The sequence below is a fragment of the Bufo gargarizans genome, chromosome 1 (assembly GCF_014858855.1).
Source record: "Bufo gargarizans isolate SCDJY-AF-19 chromosome 1, ASM1485885v1, whole genome shotgun sequence".
Classification (NCBI taxonomy): Eukaryota; Metazoa; Chordata; class Amphibia; order Anura; family Bufonidae; genus Bufo; species Bufo gargarizans.
The window spans coordinates 320,639,840-320,663,459 of record NC_058080.1 but is presented as its reverse complement, the minus strand read 5'-3'; the positions used below and the strand labels follow the sequence as shown (position 1 = coordinate 320,663,459).

The 23,620-nt window shown below is 46.3% G+C and overlaps 1 protein-coding gene across 1 annotated transcript in view; it reads right to left on the bottom strand.

Moving 5' to 3' along the window:
• Positions 1-23,620, bottom strand: part of LOC122928504 (beta-1,4-galactosyltransferase 1-like) — a 374,285-nt gene that overhangs the window by 233,090 nt on the left and 117,575 nt on the right. Inside the window, exon 2 of the mRNA XM_044281408.1 lies at positions 2,842-2,958. Within this exon, the coding sequence (XP_044137343.1) occupies positions 2,842-2,958 (117 nt within the window). The remainder of the gene's footprint in view (positions 1-2,841; positions 2,959-23,620) is intronic.

Sequence of the window (23,620 nt, the reverse complement as noted above, 5' to 3'; positions counted from 1 at the left end):
AAATAGGAATGCTCTCCCATTCTTGTCTAATACAGGCCTCTAACTGTTCAATCGTCTTGGGCCTTCTTTGTTGCACCTTCCTCTTTATGATGCGCCAAATGTTCTCTATAGGTGAAAGATCTGGACTGCAGACTGGCCATTTCAGTACCCGGATCCTTCTCCTACTCAGCCATGATGTTGTGATTGATGCAGAATGTGGTCTGGCATTATCTTGTTGAAAAATGCAGGGTCTTCCCTGAAAGAGATGACGTCTGGATGGGAGCACATGTTCTAGAACCTGAATATATTTTTCTGCATTGATGGTGCCTTTCCAGACATGCAAGCTGCCCATGCTTCACGCACTCATGCAACCCCATACCATCAGAGATGCAGGCTTCTGAACTGAGCGTTGAAACTTGGGTTGTCCTTGTCCTCTTTGGTCCCAGATTTCCAAAAAGAACTTCGAATCGTGACTCGTCTGACCACAGAACAGTCTTCCATTTTGCCACACTCCATTTTAAATGATCCCTGGCCCAGTGAAAACGCCTGAGCTTGTGGATCTTGCTTAGAAATGGCTTCTTCTTTGCACTGTAAAGTTTCAGCTGGCAACGGCGGATGGCACGGTGGATTGTGTTCACTGACAATGGTTTCTGGAAGTATTCTTGAGCCCATTCTGTGATTTCCTTTACAGTAGCATTCCTGTTTGTGGTGCAGTGTTGTTTAAGGGCCCGGAGATCACGGGCATCCAGTATGGTTTTACGGCCTTGACCCTTACGCACAGAGATTGTTCCAGATTCTCTGAATCTTCGGATGATGTTATGCACAGTTGATGATGATAGATGCAAAGTCTTTGCAATTTTTCGCTGGGTAACACCTTTCTGATATTGCTCCACTAACATTGTGGGAATTGGTGATCCTCTACCCATCTTGGCTTCTGAGAGACACTGCCACTCTGAGAAGCTCTTTTTATACCCAATCATGTTGCCAATTGACCTAATTATGTTAATTGGTCTTCCAGCTCTTCGTTATGCTCAAATTTACTTTTTCCAGCTTCTTATTGCTACTTGTCCCAACTTTTTGGGGATTTGTTGACACTGTGAAAATTTGAATCAACGTATTTTTCCGTTAAAATGATACATTTACTCGGATTAAATGTTTGATCTGTCATCTACGTTCTATTGCAAATAAAATATTGACATTTGCCATCTCCACATCATTGCATTCAGTTTTTATTCACAATTTGTTTAGTGTCCCAACTTTTTTGGAATCCGGTTTGTATATAGGTGTCTCCCAAAAGATAATAAGACTATGTACAAGAGGCATTATTGTGGAAAAAAACATTTTTGAGCTTTTATTTACATTTCAGCAAAAAAGTGTCTAGTCCAAAATTATTCATACCCTTCTCAATAATCAATAGAAAAGCCTTTATTGGTAGCTATTACAGCAATCAAACGCTTCCTATAATTGCAGACCAGCTTTTTGCATGTCTCCACAGGTATTTTTGCCCATTCATCTTTAGCAATGAGCTCCAAATCTTTCAGGTTGGAGGGTCTTCTTGCCATCACCCTGATCTTTAGCTCCCTCCACAGATTCTCAATTGGATTCAAGTCTGCACTCTGGCTGGGCCACTCCAAAGAGTTAATATTGTTGTCTGCTAACCATTTTCACCACTTTTGCTGTGTGTTTTGGGTCATTGTCATGCTGAAATTTCCACTGGTCAACAAGGACAAGTTTCTCTGCAGACTGCCTGATGTTGTCATTGAGAATCCTCATGTATTGCTCTCTTTTCATGGTGCCGTTTACTGTGATTAGGTTACCTGGTCCATTGGCTGAAAAACACCCCCAAAGCATTAGGTTCCCACCACCATGTTTGACAGTGGAGATGGTGTTCTTTGGGTTGAAGGCTTCTCCTTTTTTATGCCAAATGAAGGAAACATCATTGTGACCAAACAAATACATTTTTGTTTCATCTGACCATAACACAGAAGACCAGAAGTCTTCTTATTTGTCCAGATGAGCTTTTGCAAAGGCCAAGCAAGCTTTTGTGTGCCTTATCTGGAGAAGTGGCGTCCTCCTTGGTCTGCATCCGTGGAACCCAGCAGTGTGCAGTGTCCGTTGGATTGTCTGCCTTGATACATTGCCACCAGCAGAGCCCAGATTCACCAGGATGGCCTTGGTGGTGATCCTTGGATTCTTTTTCACCTCTCTAACTATCCTCTTGGCCTGCACAAGTGTCACTTTTGGCTTCCGACCATGTCCTCTGAGATTTTTCACAGTACGGAACATCTTGTATTTTTTAATAATACTTTGCACTGTAGCCACTGGAACTTGAAAACATTTAGAAATGGCCATGTAGCCCTTTCCTGACTTGTGAGCAGCTACAATGTGCAGCCGCAGGTCCTCACTGAGCTCCTTTGTCTTAGCCATGACTGTCCACAAACCAACTGCAGAGAGCTGCTGTTTTTCACCTGTTGAGTTGATTAAAACAGCTGTTCCCAATTAATCAGCGTAGTTAGGATGCTTTAGAACAGCTTGGACTATTTGGAATGGTATTTTCCCACAGACTGTGACAGTTTGTGAAGGGTATGAATAATTTTGGACTGGACACTTTTTGTAAAATGTAAATAAAAGCTGAGAAATGTTTCCCCCCCCCCCCCCCCCCCCCCAATAATGCCTCTTGTACATCGTCCTATTATCTTTTGGGAGACACCTATGCCATTTCCCGTCCCAAAATTTTTTGCTGGTTGAATAAAAGTAACTAAGTCAAAATTTGCCAGGGGTATGAATAATTATGGGCAGCACTGTATATTTTATATTATAATTCTGCTTCAGTAAAAATTTGATTAAACAAAACAAGCTTACCTAAGTCGAGAGGTAGAGTGCAGATTGGCAATTTGTGGTGTTTTTTATATACATAATTGCCATCTATCTTCAACGTTGACAACCAATATCGTACTTCTTTTGTAGTTTTATTTGCACCTATAAGAAAAAATATACTTTATAACAGGGTTGCCAACATTATTCTTATTATTATTATTTTTTACTAGAAAACATATAAAAATAATGGTCAGCGAACATTTTCACAAAAAAAAATCTGAAAATTAAAACAAATGAAGTAATATACACATATCAGCCACAACATTAAAACTACCTGCCTAATATTGTTTAGGTACTGGCCTAAGACACCAAGATCACCCTTTTATCTCATGCTCACCAGAAAAATGAACTTTTAGTCTTTAATTAAAAAAAATGTTGAAAACTGTCATCAACTTAGCTGTCCGGGCTCCAGTGCTCTGTGGTTAGGGCATGGCTGCATGAAATGCGCTATCAGACCATGCTACCCATGAAGAGCTGTCTGGCCGTGCCCCCTGGTGATGTGCATAGCAATGGAGCACAATGCTCTGCTTTTCCCAGCAGCATACATGTGCTGGTGGAGATTAGTAGCTATTATGTTTAGGTGTGTCTGGTTCTGCTTCAGGCCTGAGTGACAGCTTAGCCATCCTATATCTGTGCAACTTGTGTTCTGGTCCATTCGGCTGCCGAGTCTATGGACCTATCAGGTTCTGATCCAGGGACTCAGCGTCCTGTTTAAATCTCTTGCTGGCAATACGCCTTTGCCAGTGATAGTTTAAAACTCCCTAGCTGTGCTCCTGGTTCTGTGTGCATGTGGATTGTTATTATTGTTATTGACCTTGGATTGCCTTTGAGCACTTTTTGTATTGTGTTTTGGTACTGTGTTTCCCATCTGCTTCTGACTTTGGCTTGGCTTTGTGACTACCTCTGTCTCGTGACTTTGTACTGATTCGCCCTCCTGGATCTGACCCATTCCTTTAGGACACTGTCTCTGTGTTGTTCTGTCTCTTTGTGTGTCTGTCTTGCATTTTTGCAGAGTACAGAATGTCAACCAGTTGCAGACTTGCCGCCTAGGGCTTGCACTGCAAGTAGGCAAGTATAGCGGGCAGGGATCCCGTTAGGGCTTACTGTCTGTCCCTTCCTGTGCACTGTGGTTACAAAAGATGTGAATTTATGCAAAAAGTTTTTTTTTATTAAAATGCAACCAATTAAGCAGTCTTCTGCAGCCATAACAGACACCAGTGCCACCAGAGATGAGACTTGTTTTTCCACACATTCCATAGACGCTCTATTGGATTAAGAGCAATCGAATTTGGAACACATTTGTTATTTACCTCACCCAGCCCCAGTGTATTCTAGCACACAGTCTTGCTAAGCAACAGGATGCTGTCACGACCCTTGGTCATGGTCGTGACTCCTTGGGAGCCGCATGCAGTTGCCCGCGGTTTGGTGTTGTGTCAACTGCAGCTGGGGGCACTTAGTTGTTTGCCTCAAGTGTGGTTGCCACGGACAACAGGTATGCGTACGGTTGCCCTTGGCAACGTGTGTTTGTGTGCACGGGGGTTATTGTGTGTATTCCCCTTTAAGTTGCTGTCTTCCCTTCCCTGGTGTGTGAAGGGTTAACTTCCTTCCTAGTGTGTGTGTGTGTGTGTGGGTGTGTCTGACTGTGGGTGTGGCTACTTGGCCCTATATAGCCTCAGTGGAAGGCAGTAGTCAGAGAGGGTGCTTCAGCCATGCTTGCTGGAGACATCCTCCTGGTTACTTTACCATCTGCCAGTGGGGGCCACCCTTCTGGTCATACTGTCACGGCTGGGGATGGGGGAAACCCGTAGATGTTTGGTCGCTGCTTGGCCAGGACCACAGGATCAGGGAGCAGGTCACCTCCTAAAGCCTCCCTAATCTGACCCTAACTCCTAGCGGCATGAGCCGACCTTAAAGGTAGGAGGACTCATGCTCTGGAACCTCGGGTCCCTACTAACCCTCCGCAGGTCCCTAAGCTAGGAGCTGGTTAGGCTCCTGTTCCTCCATGTCCATCTTTCTACAGAGTGTGGTGGAATGCGTAAGCCAATCATATGGCTTGATGCTATGTATATATTATTCACTGCCTATAGAGAAGCACCTCTTTGAAGTGTCACATATGACGTAGGCAGTATTCTTGTTAGAATAAACTCCATCACAAAATGGCGATGGTAACCAGATGTTTACATTAGTTCACATTCCAAAGTAGGGCCCAGTGCGCAGATGCAGATGTATTATCTCCTCTCTCTTATCTCTTCTTCCTTTTTGACCAATCAATGTTTTAGCCTCAGTGAGGACTGCCCTCTTCTGAAAATGTATATACGCTTACCCCCATGTAATTAAAAGTTAGAGATTGCTTTGACCAACTTCTGTGTTAGTGTTCAGTCTCTCAGCCACGCGTGGATATTAACCCCGGGGGGGGGGGGGTACATTGATCTGGAACACCAGAGTGTATCTAAAATGCCCTAATTTAGGGTGGTTTTAACACGTGCATGGGTGGGCAAGTCCCTGCGACGCATGACATTCGTGGCCGCAGGAGCTCCCTGATTGGCGCATTACTGAGCAGGCGCAGAGAAATGTGTACAACGCCGAGATGCCGCATGGAATGTGTCTCCTGCCTGATTGGTATGCCTGCGTTATTTTTCCTCTGCTTCTCCCCTAGTACTTTAGATTATCACTTGTATGACATCATCAATTCTTTATATATGAATTACAAGTTTATATCACAAGATTAGCACAGTATGCATAGCATGTATTATGATTGATATGTATGATCATGTCCTTATCGTATATTGTATTTTGTTCACTGCACTTTCACCGCATTTATTTTATTGTTTTATTTTGTAATACACCCACAGGGTGGAGTGTGGTCACATGATTTGTATCTTGATTGTTTCACCTATATATTTGCCATCATTTGTATTCTCTGCTTGAAAAAGGCTCTAGTTCGGAGCAGAAACGTTGCACAGCACGGGTTATTAAAGGAATCATTTGCTCTTAACTTACCGGAGTGCCGCTCATTTTCTGGATTATATATATATATATATATATATATATATATATATATATCTGGGGGCCCAGGGCAGAGGACTAACAATTGGCAACTATGCTATGGCAATCGCAGCAGCTGGCATCGAGCTGAGACCTGCTGCCTGGGGCAAGGGCTGACACCTACAACTATGGGGCAACTATTACCAGAGGGGCCTACCCAAACTATGGGGCCCCTATAAAGTTTGGGTAGACCCCTCTGTTGATAGTTGCCCCCATATCGTTTTGTTAGGCCCCTCGGTTAATAGTTGCCCCTATATAGTTTGGGTAGGACCCTCTTAATAGTTGCACAAAGCGGGCGCTATTACTGTGTGGGGCAATACACATGGGGAGTTTGTAAAGAGGTGGGCATAATTGTGCTGAAGAAAAGAGCCTAAAATGTTTATCTGGCAGGTTCTGTGGAGACAGAAGAAATTTGGTAGAAATCTTTATGGCGGTCTGAGCCAAATAGTGAAGAAAAGAAAAAGTGGATAACTCTGATTAGAGAAGATGGCCCCTGTGATTCGTTTAGAGAAGACATCTCCTGTGAGTCTTTAAACAAAACTATACTGTAATCATTTATACGGTCTACAGAGCACTTGTGTACAGTGGTATCTACCCACTTTATGGTCGCTGTATTGGGGGAATATTGGTCTTTGTATGAACATAGATCATAGTGACTTCATTAGGAAACTGACAGCAGGTCATCCTCACTAACCGGATGATACATAGTAATAGTGCGGGCAACCCTGATTCTAACAATGCATAGGGCGTTCTTAGCCCTGAGTGCACTGGTATGCCCATCTAGATGGTGTGTGGTTGTACCAGTGCACTCGGGGCTAGGGAATGCAAGAACATTTACAAATTTGGATTGAGGGCAGTATCTCTGGAACAGCGCAACGGATCAGGGTTTTCAATGTTGTATAGCTTATCGGTGTCCTGTTTTGTTTTTCTAAATCTGGTCACCCTGTATATGGTAGATGTATATGGAGCTGTATGGGGCGGGGCCTAACACTGAGCGTTTCTCTATTTTGAAGGTTTTATGTCACATTTTACAGTGTATCAGCATAAGTCTGGTTCAGTAAAGCGGAAGGAGAAGAGAGAAAGAAGACAGGAAGAAGAAAAACTTAGAAACAAAAATGTGCTGTGAAATTTTTTCAAAAAGCAGAAATCAACAGAGGAAGCTGCCACTGCAGAGTCTGTTGAGCTGTCTGAGAAAGATGTTCTTATTGAACCAGAAGAGGAGACTATTTCCTGCAGCACATCTTTTGTAACTGACACTGAAGGTCATACTGACACATAACCACAAGAAGAAGATGAAACTCAGACTGAGCACACTTCTGGCCTTGTGGAAAATGAAGAAGAGCCTGATTGAAAGGATCCAGCAGTTTGGCCAGATGTGTTGATGGACAAACACAGAGAAAGTATTGTGATTTGTGGTTTAGATAAAGAACAACAACTACAGGAAATGATAAACAGTATGGACAAGGATTGTGAAGAACGTTCATTCAGTGAGTTTTTACTCTATGCAAAATCGTCAAATGGACGTGAGAAAATAGTGCGGGACTGGCTAAGGTGGAGCACCAGCAAGCATGTTTTGTACTGTCTGACTTGCCTTACATTCTCTTCTGACCGAGGCAAAGCTTCTAGTTTCCTTTTTTGGAAAGAGGGATTTAATCCGTCAAAAAACAAGTGGCATTTTCCGTACAATCGATTGCCAGAACATGAGAATTCCATCAATCACAAGCAACACTATTGAAGTTGGAGGAAGCTTCAAATATCTATTGCCGGACATGGTTTGGAATCCCAATTGCAGAAAAGTTTGGACAATGAAACTAAAAAAAAATTCTGCTTTATTAGAACGACTTCTGGATGTTATTTTTGGCATCAAGAAATTTGGCATTTCGTGGAAGCTCTCAAACAATTGGAGACTTGCACAACCGGAATTTCCTAGGCATACTGGAATTGATAGCACACTATGAGCCAATGCTACATGAACATTTGGAAAAAGTAAAGAGAAGCCAAGAGAGTGGAAGAAAAGTTCATGCTCCTTTTCTATCTTGGCCAACCCAAAATGAGTTTATAAATATATGTGGGAAACATGTTCTGGATACCATTCTGTCTGAAAGGAGGAACGCAATTTATTTTTCTCTGATATGTGATGCCACACCAGATATTTCACATACAGAACGAAATGTAATTGTTCTAAGGTATGTGCATAGAAATTAAGAGACTGAAAATTGGGTTATTCAAGAAAGGTTTATTGAGTTTTTAGATTTTCACCAAAAGACCGGTGAAGAGATAGCAGAAAAGCTGTTACTGAGACTGGCTGAGCATGAAATAAATCTTGATGATTGCTGAGGTCAAGGATTTGACAATGGTGCAAATATGTCAGGAAAAAACAAAGGAGTTAAAGCACACATACAAAAGAAATTTCCAAAAGCTGTCATTTGTCCCTGTGCTTCCCATTCTTTATTTTTGTAAATTCTCTTTTTATTGAAAAATAAATATAACATACAAATCAAATCGCATTTTACAAGCAAATTAGTATGTGGAAGTTAAACAGGTAATAATTAGATGAGCATTTGAGAGTACAATAACTGGCACCCATTCCCACCCTCCGATCCCACCATTAGGCCGTGCATCATATTTCCCAAAAGAAAGAAGGGGAGGGATGGGTATGTTCGAAGGACCCCAGTATCCAGCACGTTACTTCATTGACAAGCCCTCGATGGGCCTATAAACTTCTGAGAAACAGTTTAAACTAGTAAAGTATAGAACATGGGGAAGGGGATAAGGAGATGAATATGGAGATAATGAGATGGGAGATCATGAGCAGTAGAGAGTATATGTGCATAGTTCAGTTAACTAGTCATGTGCGATATAAGGTGCTCCACATAAGGTATATCAAGAGGTTACATAAATTTCCTATAGGCTTTCCAGGGACACCACATTTTAAGGAATGACGAGCGGGTATGGGTTTCCTAATTGGCCAGTTCATAAAAATAATACAATTGATCAACCTTATCTATCCATGTAGAGATGGTGGGTGGGGAAGCATTCTTCCAAAAGTATGGTATGAGTAAACGTGCTGCTGTAATAAGCATAGTAGGGAGCTTGTGTTTTGATGGGGTAAAGTTGTCGAGAGGACACCAAAGAAGAATTTGGTGTATCAGTGAGCTTACTTCTTCCCAGAAGGGATTCGTGGGCAGAACCACCATATATGAGAGAGGGATCCCTTTCCATCACCACACCTCCAGCACTGTTCAGGGCCGCCGGACCGCTGCGCCGTCCCTATTGACTATAATGGGGACGGCGCTCCGGCGCAGTATGGCAGTGCACGGCAAAAGGCCGCCGGACTAAAAGTCCTGCATGTCCGACTTTTTAGTCCGGCGGCCTCTGACCGCGAACGGCCATACTGCGCCGGAGCGCTGCCCCGTCCCCATTATAGTCAATGGGGACGGAGCGGCGGTCCGGCGGCACGGCGAAACAGCAGAAGGACGGATCCGACAGGGTGAACAGACTGCAGGATCTGTCCTGCCGCAAGTGTGAAAGTACCCTTATTTAAAAGAGTTTTCCTGAATTTTAATACATCTATTAAAGCCGTGAGAATTTGCTAGAATAAATGCTTTTTCAGGATCAGTGAGAGTGATGGAGAGCTCCCTCTCCCAAGCTTGTATGAAGTATAGCGCAGGGGGCATAGAAGAAAGTATTGACTTATATGTGAGAGATAGCAGCTTTCCAGGAAGTTAATTTTTCTCTATTAGTTGCTCAAGCCAAGATTTAGTTCTATGCTTATTGCAAGGTAGAGAAAGTCTGCTAATATCCCTGCGGTAGTTTAGGAGAAATCTGCAAGCAAGGCCCACACTTCAGATGGTTGTAGAACAACTGGGTGTATATGCGGTTGCATTAAAGGGAACCTGTCATGTGGATCTTTGATTATAATCTAATTATATACAATCATTAACTACTAAAAAGTGCCTTAGATGTATTCACCTACTGGTGTGACAGATGGTTACCTCATAATATACACACAAAGATGCCACATGCTAATAAGCTGATTTGAGTCCAGCGTGATGTCATTGAGTCCAGCGTATATTTAATTCAGAGCTATAGCCACTCCCCTGCCCACCTGCTGCTGTTTCATATGGAAAAAACTGTCATTCAGCAGCAGGTGGGCGGGGAGAGTCAGGAGCTCATGAATATTCATGACTCATCATTATCAGCTGGAGCTTTTCAATACAAGATGTTGGCATATTGACTGGGTCAATTAAATAAAGTGACCCAGCATTTTGCTAAGCTAATCAGTCACTTATTTATGTTGCCCTTAGTTAGGACACCATAAAACTGGTGACAGGTTCCCTTTAAGTCCAAAGGTAAGTTGGGGGATGGGAACTGGATAGTTTGATTAACATATAGTTCAGAATACACCCCCAGTGCGCCTTTTAAAAGTGTGGGATGGGACAGATTTTTTTGGTAAGGTCTAACCCCTCACAGTATCAATCTCTCTTTGGTAGTCAAAAGCTGTCTTTCCAATTCCATACATAGGCTAGCAAGGGGTGATGATAGTAGAGCCAAACATCTGGACATCTGTGTGGCTTTATAATATATATGGATGTCAGGAAGCCTGAAACCTCCAAATCTCTTTTCTTTTGTTAGAGTGGAATAAGCTATTCTGGAGGATCTGCCACCCCAAAGGAAGAAGGAAAATATCTTACAAGTTTCTGAAAAAAGAAACAGCAAGGAGGCCAAATGGGCAGAACTTGCATTAGATAGAGAAATTTGGGAACTATGTAGGTTTTCCTATCCATGATATAAGTGGGATTTTTAGGGATTTAAGCTTAGTGCGCACTAATTGTAAAAGAGGGGTGTAATTGAGTGAAAATAGTTCAGTCGGGTTGTCAGAGATCTGAATCCCTAGATATTGTAAACTTTTGGGAGCCCATGAAAAGCGTGTGGTCCGTTTCAGTTCATTAATGGTAGTGGCTGGGCAAGATATATTTAATGCAACTGATTTACTATAGTTAATTTTAAAATTGGACAATGTTCCAAAGTCATTGAATATGGACAATAGCTTAGGAAACGAAATTAGTTGGTTGGTTGTCATAATGAGGAGATCATCTGCAAATGCTGCAGTCAGATGAGTGTGTGAACCGACTTTAACACCTTGTATTTCAGGGTCTTGTCTGAACTTGCACAGTAGTCTCTCCATCACTATAAAAAATAAGGCAGGTGATAGTGGGCAACCTTGCCATGTGCCATTGGTTATATGAAATGGGGGGGATAAAGTACCATTGATTTTGACTCTCACTGATGGTGTTGAGTAGAGGGTAAGAATTGTTTGGACAAATTAAAGTGGGAAGCCAAAGCTAGATAGGGCCGCTGACATAAATTGCCAATTCACCCTATCGAACACTTTCTCAGCATCCATGCTGAGCAAGACCAAGGGGACCCGGACGTTCTGTGCCCATGAAATTAATCTGAGCAAGCAAACTGTATTTTCCTTACCCTGCCTGCCCATGACAAAACCGACTTGTTCACGGTTTATAATTAGGGATGAGCGAACCCGAACTGTATAGTTCGGGTTCGTACCGAATTTTGGGGTGTCCGTGACACGGAACTGAACCCGGACATTTTCGTAAAAGTCCGGGTTCGGTGTTCGTCGCTTTCTTGGCGCTTTTTGAAAGGCTGCGAAGCAGCCAATCAACAAGCGTCATACTACTTGCCCCAAGAGGCCGTCACAGCCATGCCTACTATTGGCATGGCTGTGATTAACCAGTGCAGCATGTGACCCAGCCTCTATTTGAGCTGGAGTCGCATAGCGCCGCCCGTCACTCTGATCTGATCAGTATAGGGAGAGGTTGCAGCTGCGACGTTAGGGAGAGATTAGGCAGTGATTAACTCCTCCAAAAGACTTCATTCAGAGATCGATCTGCAGCTGTGGATGATTGAACTACTGCTATTGAATTGCTCACTGTTTTTAGGCTGCCCAGAGCGTTTTTCAGTCACTTTTTTCTGGGGTGATCGGCGGCCATTTTGCGTCTTGTGGTGTGCCAGCACAAGCTGCCAACAAGTGCATTTAACCCTCAGTAGTGTGGTTGTTTTTTGGCTAAATCCTACATCAGGGTCATGCTGTCACACCAAGTGCATTTAACCATCAATAGTCTGGTTATTTTTGGGCCATATACTACATCAGAGGCAAGCTGAGCCTGTCACCAAGTGCATTTAACCCTCAATAGTGCGGTTGTTTTTTGGCTAAATCCTACATCAGGGACAAGCTGTCACACCAAGTGCATTTAACCATCAATAGTCTGGTTATTTTTTGGCCATATACTACATCAGGGGCAAGCTGAGCCTGTCACCAAGTGCATTTAACCCTCAATAGTGCGGTTGTTTTTTGGCTAAATCCTACATCAGGGTCAAGCTGTCACACTAAGTGCATTTAACCATCAATAGTCTGGTTATTTTTTGGCCATATACTACATCAGGGGCAAGCTGAGCCTGTCACCAAGTGCATTTAACCCTCAATAGTGCGGTTGTTTTTTGGCTAAATCCTACATCAGGGTCAAGCTGTCACACTAAGTGCATTTAACCATCAATAGTCTGGTTATTTTTTGGCCATATACTACATCAGGGGCAAGCTGAGCCTGTCACCAAGTGCATTTTACCCTCAATAGTGCGGTTGTTTGTCTAAATCCTACATCAGGATCAAGCGGTCACAAGCTGCATTTAACCCTCAATAGTGTGGTTAGTCAAGCTGTCACACCAAGTGCATTTAACTATCAATAGTGTGGTTATTTTTTGGCCATATCCCAGTCTAATTCTGTCCATAAACGTATACCTGTCACCCAGCGCCTAAATAATAGGCCTCAAATTTGTAGTCTGCTAAATCTGTGGTTATTGCTGTGGCTGGGCGAGTTATTTAGTGTCCGTCAAAGCACAGTTTTTGTTCTGGGTTGAAATACAATTCCCAATTTAGCAATTCTCTAAATTAGTGGTTTCTGCTGTATCAGGCCTACTTTAAATTTATCCCTAAAAGGGAATATTAGATTCAAGGTGCTGATAGGGTCATTCTCAATAACTTTACACACACGCTACTGTGCATATCCCAGTCTAATTCTGTCTGTAAACGTATACCTGTCACCCAGCGCCTAAATAATAGGCCTCAAATTTATAGTCATCCAAATCTGTCGTTATTTAGAGTTGAGCGGACACCTGGATGTTCGGGTTCGAGAAGTTCGGCCGAACTTCCCGGAAATGTTCGGGTTCAGGATCCGAACCCGATCCAAACTTCGTCCCGAACCCGAACCCCATTGAAGTCAATGGGGACCCGTACTTTTTGGCACTAAAAAGGCTGTAAAACAGCCCAGGAAAGGGCTAGAGGGCTGCAAAAGGCAGCAACATGTAGGTAAATCCCCTGCAAACAAATGTGGATAGGGAAATGAATTAAAATAAAAAAAGTATATAAAAAAAATTAACCAATATCAATTGGAGTGAGGTCCCATAGCAGAGAATCTGGCTTCACGTCACCCACCACTGGAACAGTCCATTCTCATATATTTAGGCCCCGGCACCCAGGCAGAGGAGAGAGGTCCCGTAACAGAGAATCTGGCTTCATGTCAGCAGAGAATCAGTCTGCATGTCATAGCAGAGAATCAGGCTTCACGTCAGCCACCACTGCAACAGTCCATTGGCATATATTTAGGCCCAGCACCCAGGCAGAGGAGAGAGGTCCCATAACAGAGAATCTGTCTTCATGTCAGCAGAGAATCAGTCTGCATGTCATAGCAGAGAATCGGGCTTCACGACAGCCACCACTGCAACAGTCCATTGGCATATATTTAGGCCCAGCACCAAGGCAGAGGAGAGAGTTCCCGTAACAGAGAATCTGGCTTTATGTCAGCAGAGAATCAGTCTGCATGTCATAGCAGAGAATCAGGCTTCACGTCACCCAACATTGGAACAGTCCATTGTCATATATTTAGGCCCCGGCACCCAGACAGAGGAGAGGTTCATTCAACTTTGGGTAGCCTCGCAATATAATGGTAAAATGAAAATAGGATTGAATGAGGAAGTGCCCTGGAGTACAATAATATATGTTTAAGGGGAGGTAGTTAATGTCTAATCTGCACAAGGGAAGGACAAGTCCTGTGGGATCCATGCCTGGTTCATTTTTATGAACGTCAGCTTGTCCACATTGGCTGTAGACAGGCGGCTGCGTTTGTCTGTAATGACGCCCCCTGCCGTGCTGAATACACGTTCAGACAAAACGCTGGCCACCGGGCAGGCCAGCACCTCCAAGGCATAAAAGGCTAGCTCTGGCCACGTGGACAATTTAGAGACCCAGAAGTTGAATGGGGCCGAACCATCAGTCAGTACGTGGAGGGGTGTGCACACGTACTGTTCCACCATGTTAGTGAAATGTTGTCTCCTGCTAACACGTTGCGTATCAGGTGGTGGTGCAGTTAGCTGTGGCGTGTTGACAAAACTTTTCCACATCTCTGCCATGCTAACCCTGCCCTCAGAGGAGCTGGCCGTGACACAGCTGCCTTGGCAACCTCTTGCTCCTCCTCTGCCTTGGCCTTGGGCTTCCACTTGTTCCCCTGTGACATTTGGGAATGCTCTCAGTAGCGTGTCTACCAACGTGCGCTTGTACTCGCGCATCTTCCTATCACGCTCCAGTGCAGGAAGTAAGGTGGGCACATTGTCTTTGTAGCGTGGATCCAGCAGGGTGGCAACCCAGTAGTCCGCACACGTTAAAATGTGGGCAACTCTGCTGTCGTTGCGCAGGCACTGCAGCATGTAGTCGCTCATGTGTGCCAGGCTGCCCAGGGGTAAGGACAAGCTGTCCTCTGTGGGAGGCGTATCGTCATCGTCCTGCCTTTCCCCCCAGCCACGCACCAGTGATGGGCCCGAGCTGCGTTGGGTGCCACCCCGCTGTGACCATGCTTCATCCTCATCCTCCTCCACCTCCTCCTCATCCTCGTCCTCCTCGTCCTCCAGTAGTGGGCCCTGGCTGGCCACATTTGTACCTGGCCTCTGCTGTTGCAAAAAACCTCCCTCTGAGTCACTTAGAAGAGACTGGCCGGAAAGTGCTAAAAATGACCCCTCTTCCTCCTCCTCCTCCTCCTGTGCCACCTCCTCTTCCATCATTGCCCTAAGTGTTTTCTCAAGGAGACATAGAAGTGATATTGTAACGCTGATAACGCAGTCATCGCCACTGGCCATGTTGGTGGAGTACTCGAAACAGCGCAACAGGGCACACAGGTCTCGCATGGAGGCCCAGTCATTGGTGGTGAAGTGGTGCTGTTCCGTAGTGCGACTGACCCGTGCGTGCTGCAGCTGAAACTCCACTATGGCCTGCTGCTGCTCGCACAGTCTGTCCAGCATGTGCCCACCTGGTGGGCACGTCGCATATGAGGCGGTGAGCGGGAAAGCCGAAGTTACGCTGTATCGCAGACAGGCGAGCAGCAGCAGGATGTGAACGCCGGAAGCGCGAACAGACGGCCCGCACTTTATGCAGCAGCTCTGACATGTCGGGGTAGTTGTGAATGAACTTCTGCACCACCAAATTCAGCACATGCGCCAAGCAAGGGATGTGCGTCGAACCGGCTAGTCCCAGAGCTGCAACGAGATTTTGCCCATTATCGCACACCACCAGGCCGGGCTTGAGGCTCACCGGCAGCAACCACTCGTCGGTCTGTTGTTCTATACCCCGCCACAACTCCTGTGCGGTGTGGGGCCTGTCCCCCAAACATATGAGTTTCAGAATGGCCTGCTGACGTTTACCCCGGGCTGTGCTGAAGTTGGTGGTGAAGGTGTGTGGCTGACTGGATGAGCAGGTGGAAGAAGAGGAGGAGGAGGAAGCTGAGTAGGAGGAGGTGGCAACAGGAGGCAAAGAATGTTGCCCTGCGATCCTTGGTGGCGGAAGGACGTGCGCCAAACAGCTCTCCGCCTGGGGCCCAGCTGCCACTACATTTACCCAGTGTGCAGTTAGGGAGATATAGCGTCCCTGGCCGTGCTTACTGGTCCACGTATCTGTGGTTAGGTCGACCTTGCCACAGATGGCGTTGCGCAGTGCACACTTGATTTTATCGGATACTTGGTTGTGCAGGGAAGGCACGGCTCTCTTGGAGAAGTAGTGGCGGCTGGGAACAACATACTGTGGGACAGCAAGCGACATGAGCTGTTTGAAGCTGTCTGTGTCCACCAGCCTAAATGACAGCATTTCATAGGCCAGTAGTTTAGAAATGCTGGCATTCAGGGCCAGGGATCGAGGGTGGCTAGGTGGGAATTTACGCTTTCTCTCAAATGTTTGTGAGATGGAGAGCTGAATGCTGCCGTGTGACATGGTTGAGACGCTTGGTGACGGAGGTGGTGGGGGTGTTGGTGGTACATCCCCTGTTTGCTGGGCGGCAGGTGCCAACGTTCCTCCAGAGGCGGAGAAAGAGGCCGAGTCGGCAGCAGCAGAAGAGGCCGAGGCGCCAGCAGCAGAAGAGGGCGAGGCGGCAGCGGCAGTAGAGGTAGTAGGGGGAGCATGAGTAACTTCCTTGGTTTTATGGTGTTTACTCCACTGCAGTTCATTTTTTGCATGCAGGTGCCTGGTCATGCAGGTTGTGCTAAGGTTCAGAACGTTAATGCCTCGCTTCAGGCTCTGATGGCATAGCGTGCAAACCACTCGGGTCTTGTCGTCAGCACATTGTTTGAAGAAGTGCCATGCCAGGGAACTTCTTGAAGCTGCCTTTGGGGTGCTCGGTCCCAGATGGCAGCGGTCAGTAGCAGGCAGAGGTTCTTGGCGGCGGGTGTTCTGCTTTTGCCGACTGCTCCCTCTTTTGCTACGCTGTTGGCTCGGTCTCACCACTGCCTCTTCCTCCGAACTGTGAAAGTCAGTGGCACGACCTTCATTCCATGTGGGGTCTAGGACCTCATCGTCCCCTGCATCATCTTCCACCCAGTCTTGATCCCTGAACTCCTGTTCAGTCTGCACACTGCAGAAAGACGCAGCAGTTGGCACCTGTGTTTCGTCATCATCAGAGACATGCTGAGGTGGTATTCCCATGTCCTCATCATCAGGAAACATAAGTGGTTGTGTGTCAGTGCATTCTATGTCTTCCACCGCTGGGGAAGGGCTGAGTGGATGCCCTTGGGAAACCCTGCCAGCGGAGTCTTCAAACAGCATAAGAGACTGCTGCATAACTTGAGGCTCAGACAGTTTCCCTGGTATGCATGGGGGTGATGTGACAGACTGATGGGCTTGGTTTTCAGGTGCCATCTGTGCGCTTTCTGCAGAAGACTGGGTGGGAGATAATGTGAACGTGCTGGATCCACTGTTGGCCACCCAATTGACTAATGCCTGTACCTGCTCAGGCCTTACCATCCTTAGAGTGGCATTGGGCCCCACCAAATATCGCTGTAAATTATGGCAGCTACTGGGACCTGAGGTAGTTGGTACACTAGGACGTGTGGCTGTGGCAGAACGGCCACGTCCTCTCCCAGCACCAGAGGGTCCACTAACACCACCACGACCATGTCCGCGTCCGCGTCCTTTACTAGATGTTTTCCTCATTGTTATCGTTCACCACAACAAAAATATTATTTGGCCCAATGTATTGAATTCAAATTCAGGCCTTTTTTTTACAGACACCTAACACTATCTGGCTATCTATTTAGGTACCGTATTACACTAATACAGGCACACCAGTAACGACAGATTTAGCTGACTATAAATTTGAGGCCTATTATTTAGGCGCTGGGTGACAGGTATAGGTTTACTGACAGAATTAGACTTGGAAATGCACAGTAGCATGTGTGTGAAGTTATTCAGAATGACCCTATGTGCACCTTGAATCTGATATACCCTTTTAGGGATAGATTTAAAATGGCTCTGATACAGCAGAAACCACTAAATTAGGAAATTGCTAAATTGGGAATTGTATTTCAACCCAGAACAAAAACTGTGCTTTGACGGACACTAAATAACTTGACCAGCCACAACAGTACAGCAGTAACGACAGATTTAGCTGGATATAAATTTGAGGCCTAGTGTTTAGGTGCTGGGAGACAGGTATAGGTTTACTGACAGAATTAGACTTGGAAATGCACAGTAGAGTGTGTGAAGTTATTCAGAATGACCCTATGTGCATCTTGAATCTGATATACCCTTTTAGGGATAAATTTAAAGTAGGCCTGATACAGCAGAAACCACTAAATTAGGAAATTGCTAAATTGGGAATTGTATTTCAACCCAGAACAAAAAATGTGCTTTGACGGACACTAAATAACTTGACCAGCCACACCAGTAACGACAGATTTAGCTGACTATAAATTTGAGGCCTATTATTTAGGCGCTGGGTGACAGGTTGTCATGGAACCATGAACCAGACGTACAACAAGAGATAAGTGGAAATAAGAAGGCTTTATTGAAAATCAAGCTGTAAGCAAAAAGTCCAAACGGATGGCTAAACCGAAGCAGGGTCTTGCGTAGACAGAGGTCAGGAACCAGAAGGGTAGTCAGACGAAGCCTGGATCAGGAACCAGCAGGGTAGTCAGACGAAGCCAGGATCAGGAACCAACGGGGTAGTCAGACGAGGCCAGGATCAGGAACCAGAAGCAGCAGCAGTCTTAGAAGCATGTGAACACAGGAGGACCAAGCAAGGAACTGAAGCCACAGACCTCCTATATATATGAGCTAGGCATCCAGCTCCTCCCAGTGGGAAGGAGAAGCCGCAGGGTGGGAGGCTACAAGAAACCCAGAAACCAAGATGGCCGCCAGCACATGTCAAACGAAGGAGAACAGTAAGAAGGTAAGACCATGACACAGGTATAGGTTTACTGACAGAATTAGACTTGGAAATGCACAGTAGCGTGTGTGTGAAGTTATTCAGAATGACCCTATGTGCACCTTGAATCTGATATAACCTTTTAGGGATAGATTTAAAATAGCTCTGATACAGCAGAAACCACTAAATTAGGAAATTGCAAAATTGGGAATTGTATTTCAACCCAGAACAAAAAATGTGCTTTGACGGACACTAAATAACTTGACCAGCCACACCAGTAACGACAGATTTAGCTGGATATAAACTTGAGGCCTAGTATTTAGGCGCTGGGTGACAGGTATACGTTTACTGACAGAATTAGACTGGGATATGGCCAAAATATAACCACACTATTGCTGGTTAAATGCACTTGGTGTGACAGCTTGACCAACCACACTACTGAGGGTTAAATGCACTTGGTGACAGGCGCAGCTTGCCCCTGATGTAGTATATGGCCAAAAAATGAACAGACTATTGCTGGTTAAATGCACTTGGTGTGACAGCTTCACCCTGATGTAGGATTCAGCCAAAAAACAACCACACCATTGAGGGTTAAATGCACTTGGTGACAGGCTCAGCTTGCCCCTGATGTAGTATATGGCCAAAAAATGAACAGACTATTGCTGGTTAAATGCACTTGGTGTGACAGCTTCTCCCTGATGTAGGATTTAGCCAAAAAACAACCACACCATTGAGGGTTAAATGCACTTGGTGGCAGCTTATGCTGGCACACCACAAGACACAAAATGGCCGCCGATCACCCCAGAAAAAAGTGACTGAAAAACGCTCTGGGCAGTCTAAAAACAGTGAGCAATTCAATAGCAGCAGTTCAATCATCCACAGCTGCAGATCGATCTCTGAATGAAGTCCTTTGGAGGAGTTAATCACTGCCTAATCTCGCCCTAACGTCGCGGCTGCAACCTCTCCCTATGCTGATCAGAGCAAAGTGACGTGCGGCGCTACGTGACTCCAGCTTAAATAGAGGCTGGGTCACATGGTGCTCTGGCCAATCACAGCCATGCCAATAGTAGGCATGGCTGTGACGGCCTCTTGGGGCAAGTAGTATGACGCTTGTTGATTGGCTGCTTTGTAGCCTTTCAAAAAGCGCCAAGAAAGCGACGAACACCGAACCCGAACTTTTACGAAAATGTCCGGGTTTGGGTCCGTGTCACGGACACCCCAAAATTCGGTACGAACCCGAACTATACAGTTCGGGTTCGCTCATCCCTATCGTTATTGCTGTAGCTGGTCAAGTTATTTAGTGTCCGTCAAAGCACAGTTTTTGTTCTGGGTTGAAATACAATTCACAATTTAGCAATTCTCTAAATTAGTGGTTTCTGCTTTATCAGGCCTACTTTAAATTTATCCCTAAAAGGGTATATTAGATTCAAGGTGCTGATAGGGTCATTCTCAATAACTTCACACACACGCTACTGTGCATATCCCAGTCTAATTCTGTCTGTTAAATGTATACCTGTCACCCAGCGCCTAAATAATAGGCCTCAAATTTATAGTCATCCAAATCTGTCGTTATTGCTGTAGCTGGTCAAGTTATTTAGTGTCCGTCAAAGCACAGTTTTTGTTCTGGGTTGAAATACAATTCCCAATTTAGCAATTCTCTAAATTAGTGGTTTCTGCTGTATCAGGCCTACTTTAAATTTATCCCTAAAAGGGTATACTAGATTCAAGGTGCAGATAGGGTCATTCTCAATAACTTGACACACACGCTACTGTTCATATCCCAGTCTAATTCTGTCTGTAAACGTATACCTGTCACCCAGCGCCTAAATAATAGGCCTACAATTTATAGTCAGCTAAATCTGTGGTTACTGCTGTGCCTGTATTAGTGTAATACGGTACTTAAATAGATAGCCAGATAGTGTTAGGTGTCTTTAAAAAAAGGCCTGAATTTGAATTCAATACATTGGGCCAAATAATATTTTTGTTGTTGTGGTGAACAATAACAATGAGGAAAACATCTAGTAAAGGACGCGGACGCGGACATGGTCATGGTGGTGTTAGTGGACCCTCTGGTGCTGGGAGAGGACGTGGCCGTTCTGCCACAGCCACACGTCCTAGTGTACCAACTACCTCGGGTCCCAGTAGCCGCCATAATTTACAGCGATATTTGGTGGGGCCCAATGCCGTTCTAAGGATGGTAAGGCCTGAGCAGGTACAGGCATTAGTCAATTGGGTGGCCGACAGTGGATCCAGCACGTTCACATTATCTCCCACCCAGTCTTCTGCAGAAAGCGCACAGATGGCGCCTGAAAACCAAGCCCATCAGTCTGTCACATCACCCCCATGCATACCAGGGAAACTGTCTGAGCCGCAAGTTATGCAGCAGTCTCTTATGCTGTTTGAAGACTCAGCTGGCAGGGTTTTCCAAGGGCATCCACCTAGCCCTTCCCCAGCGGTGGAAGACATAGAATGCACTGACGCACAACCACTTATGTTTCCTGATGATGAGGACATGGGAATACCACCTCAGCATGTCTCTGATGATGACGAAACACAGGTGCCAACTGCTGCGTCTTTCTGCAGTGTGCAGACTGAACAGGAGGTCAGGGATCAAGACTGGGTGGAAGACGATGCAGGGGACTATGAGGTCCTAGACCCCACATGGAATGAAGGTCGTGCCACTGACTTTCACAGTTCGGAGGAAGAGGCAGTGGTGAGACCGAGCCAACAGTGTAGCAAAAGAGGGAGCAGTGGGCAAAAGCAGAACACCCGCCGTCAAGAGACTCCGCCTGCTACTGACTGCCGCCATCTGGGACCGAGCACCCCAAAGGCAGCTTCAAGGAGTTCCCTGGCATGGCACTTCTTCAAACAATGTGCTGACGACAAGACCCGAGTGGTTTGCACGCTGTGCCATCAGAGCCTGAAGCGAGGCATTAACGTTCTGAACCTTAGCACAACCTGCATGACCAGGCACCTGCATGCAAAGCATGAACTGCAGTGGAGTAAACACCTTAAAACCAAGGAAGTCACTCAGGCTCCCCCTGCTACCTCTTCTGCTGCTGCCGCCTCGGCCTCTTCCTCCGCCTCTGGAGGAACGTTGGCACCTGCCGCCCAGCAAACAGGGGATGTACCACCAACACCACCACCTCCGTCACCAAGCATCTCAACCATGTCACACGCCAGCGTTCAGCTCTCCATCTCACAAACATTTGAGAGAAAGCGTAAATTCCCACCTAGCCACCCTCGATCCCTGGCCCTGAATGCCAGCATTTCTAAACTACTGGCCTATGAAATGCTGTCATTTAGGCTGGTGGACACAGACAGCTTCAAACAGCTCATGTCGCTTGCTGTCCCACAGTATGTTGTTCCCAGCCGCCACTACTTCTCCAAGAGAGCCGTGCCTTCCCTGCACAACCAAGTATCCGATAAAATCAAGTGTGCACTGCGCAACGCCATCTGTGGCAAGGTCGACCTAACCACAGATACGTGGACCAGTAAGCACGGCCAGGGACGCTATATCTCCCTAACTGCATACTGGGTAAATGTAGTGGCAGCTGGGCCCCAGGCGGAGAGCTGTTTGTTGCACGTCCTTCCGCCGTCAAGGATCGCAGGGCAACATTCTTTGCCTCCTGTTGCCACCTCCTCCTACTCAGCTTCCTCCTCCTCTTCTTCCACCTGCTCATCCAGTCAGCCACACACCTTCACCACCAACTTCAGCACAGCCCGGGGTAAACGTCAGCAGGCCATTCTGAAACTCATATGTTTGGGGGACAGGCCCCACACCGCACAGGAGTTGTGGCGGGGTATAGAACAACAGACCGACGAGTGGTCTGGTGGTGTGTGCGATAATGGTGGTGTGCGATAATGGGCGAAATCTCGTTGTAGCTCTGGGACTAGCCGGTTTGACGCACATCCCTTGCTTGGCGCATGTGCTGAATTTGGTGGTGCAGAAGTTCATTCACAACTACCCCGACATGTCAGAGCTGCTGCATAAAGTGCGGGCCATCTGTTCGCGTTTCCGGCGTTCACATGCTGCCGCTGCTCGCCTGTCTGCGCTACAGCGTAACTTCGGCCTTCCCGCTCACCGCCTCATATGCGACGTGCCCACCAGGTAGAACTCCATCTTGCACATGCTGGACAGACTGTGCGAGCAGCAGCAGGCCATAGTGGAGTTTCAGCTGCACCACGCACGGGTCAGTCGCACTGCGGAACAGCACCACTTCACCACCAATGACTGGGCCTCCATGCTAGACCTGTGTGCCCTGTTGCGCTGTTTCGAGTACTCCACCAACATGGCCAGTGGCGATGACTCCGTTATCAGCGTTACAATACCGCTTCTATGTCTCCTTGAGAAAACACTTAGGGCGATGATGGAAGAGGAGGTTGCCCAGGAGGAGGAGGAGGAAGAGGGGTCATTTTTAGCACTTTCAGGCCAGTCTCTTCGAAGTGACTCAGAGGGAGGTTTTTTGCAACAGCAGAGGCCAGGTACAAATGTGGCCAGCCAGGGCCCACTACTGGAGGACAAGGATGAGGAGGAGGTGGAGGAGGATGAGGATGAAGCATGGTCACAGCGGGGTGGCACCCAACGCAGCTCGGGCCCATCACTGGTGCGTGGCTGGGGGGAAAGGCAGGACGATGACTATACGCCTCCCACAGAGGACAGCTTGTCCTTACCTCTGGGCAGCCTGGCACACATGAGCGACTACATGCTGCAGTGCCTGCGCAACGACAGCAGAGTTGCCCACATTTTAACGTGTGCGGACTACTGGGTTGCCACCCTGCTGGATCCACGCTACAAAGACAATGTGCCCATCTTACTTCCTGCACTGGAGCGTGATAGGAAGATGCGCGAGTACAAGCGCACGTTGGTAGACGCGCTACTGAGAGCATTCCAAAACGTCACAGGGGAACAAGTGGAAGCCCAAGGGAAAGGCAGAGGAGGAGCAAGAGGTCGCCAAGGCAGC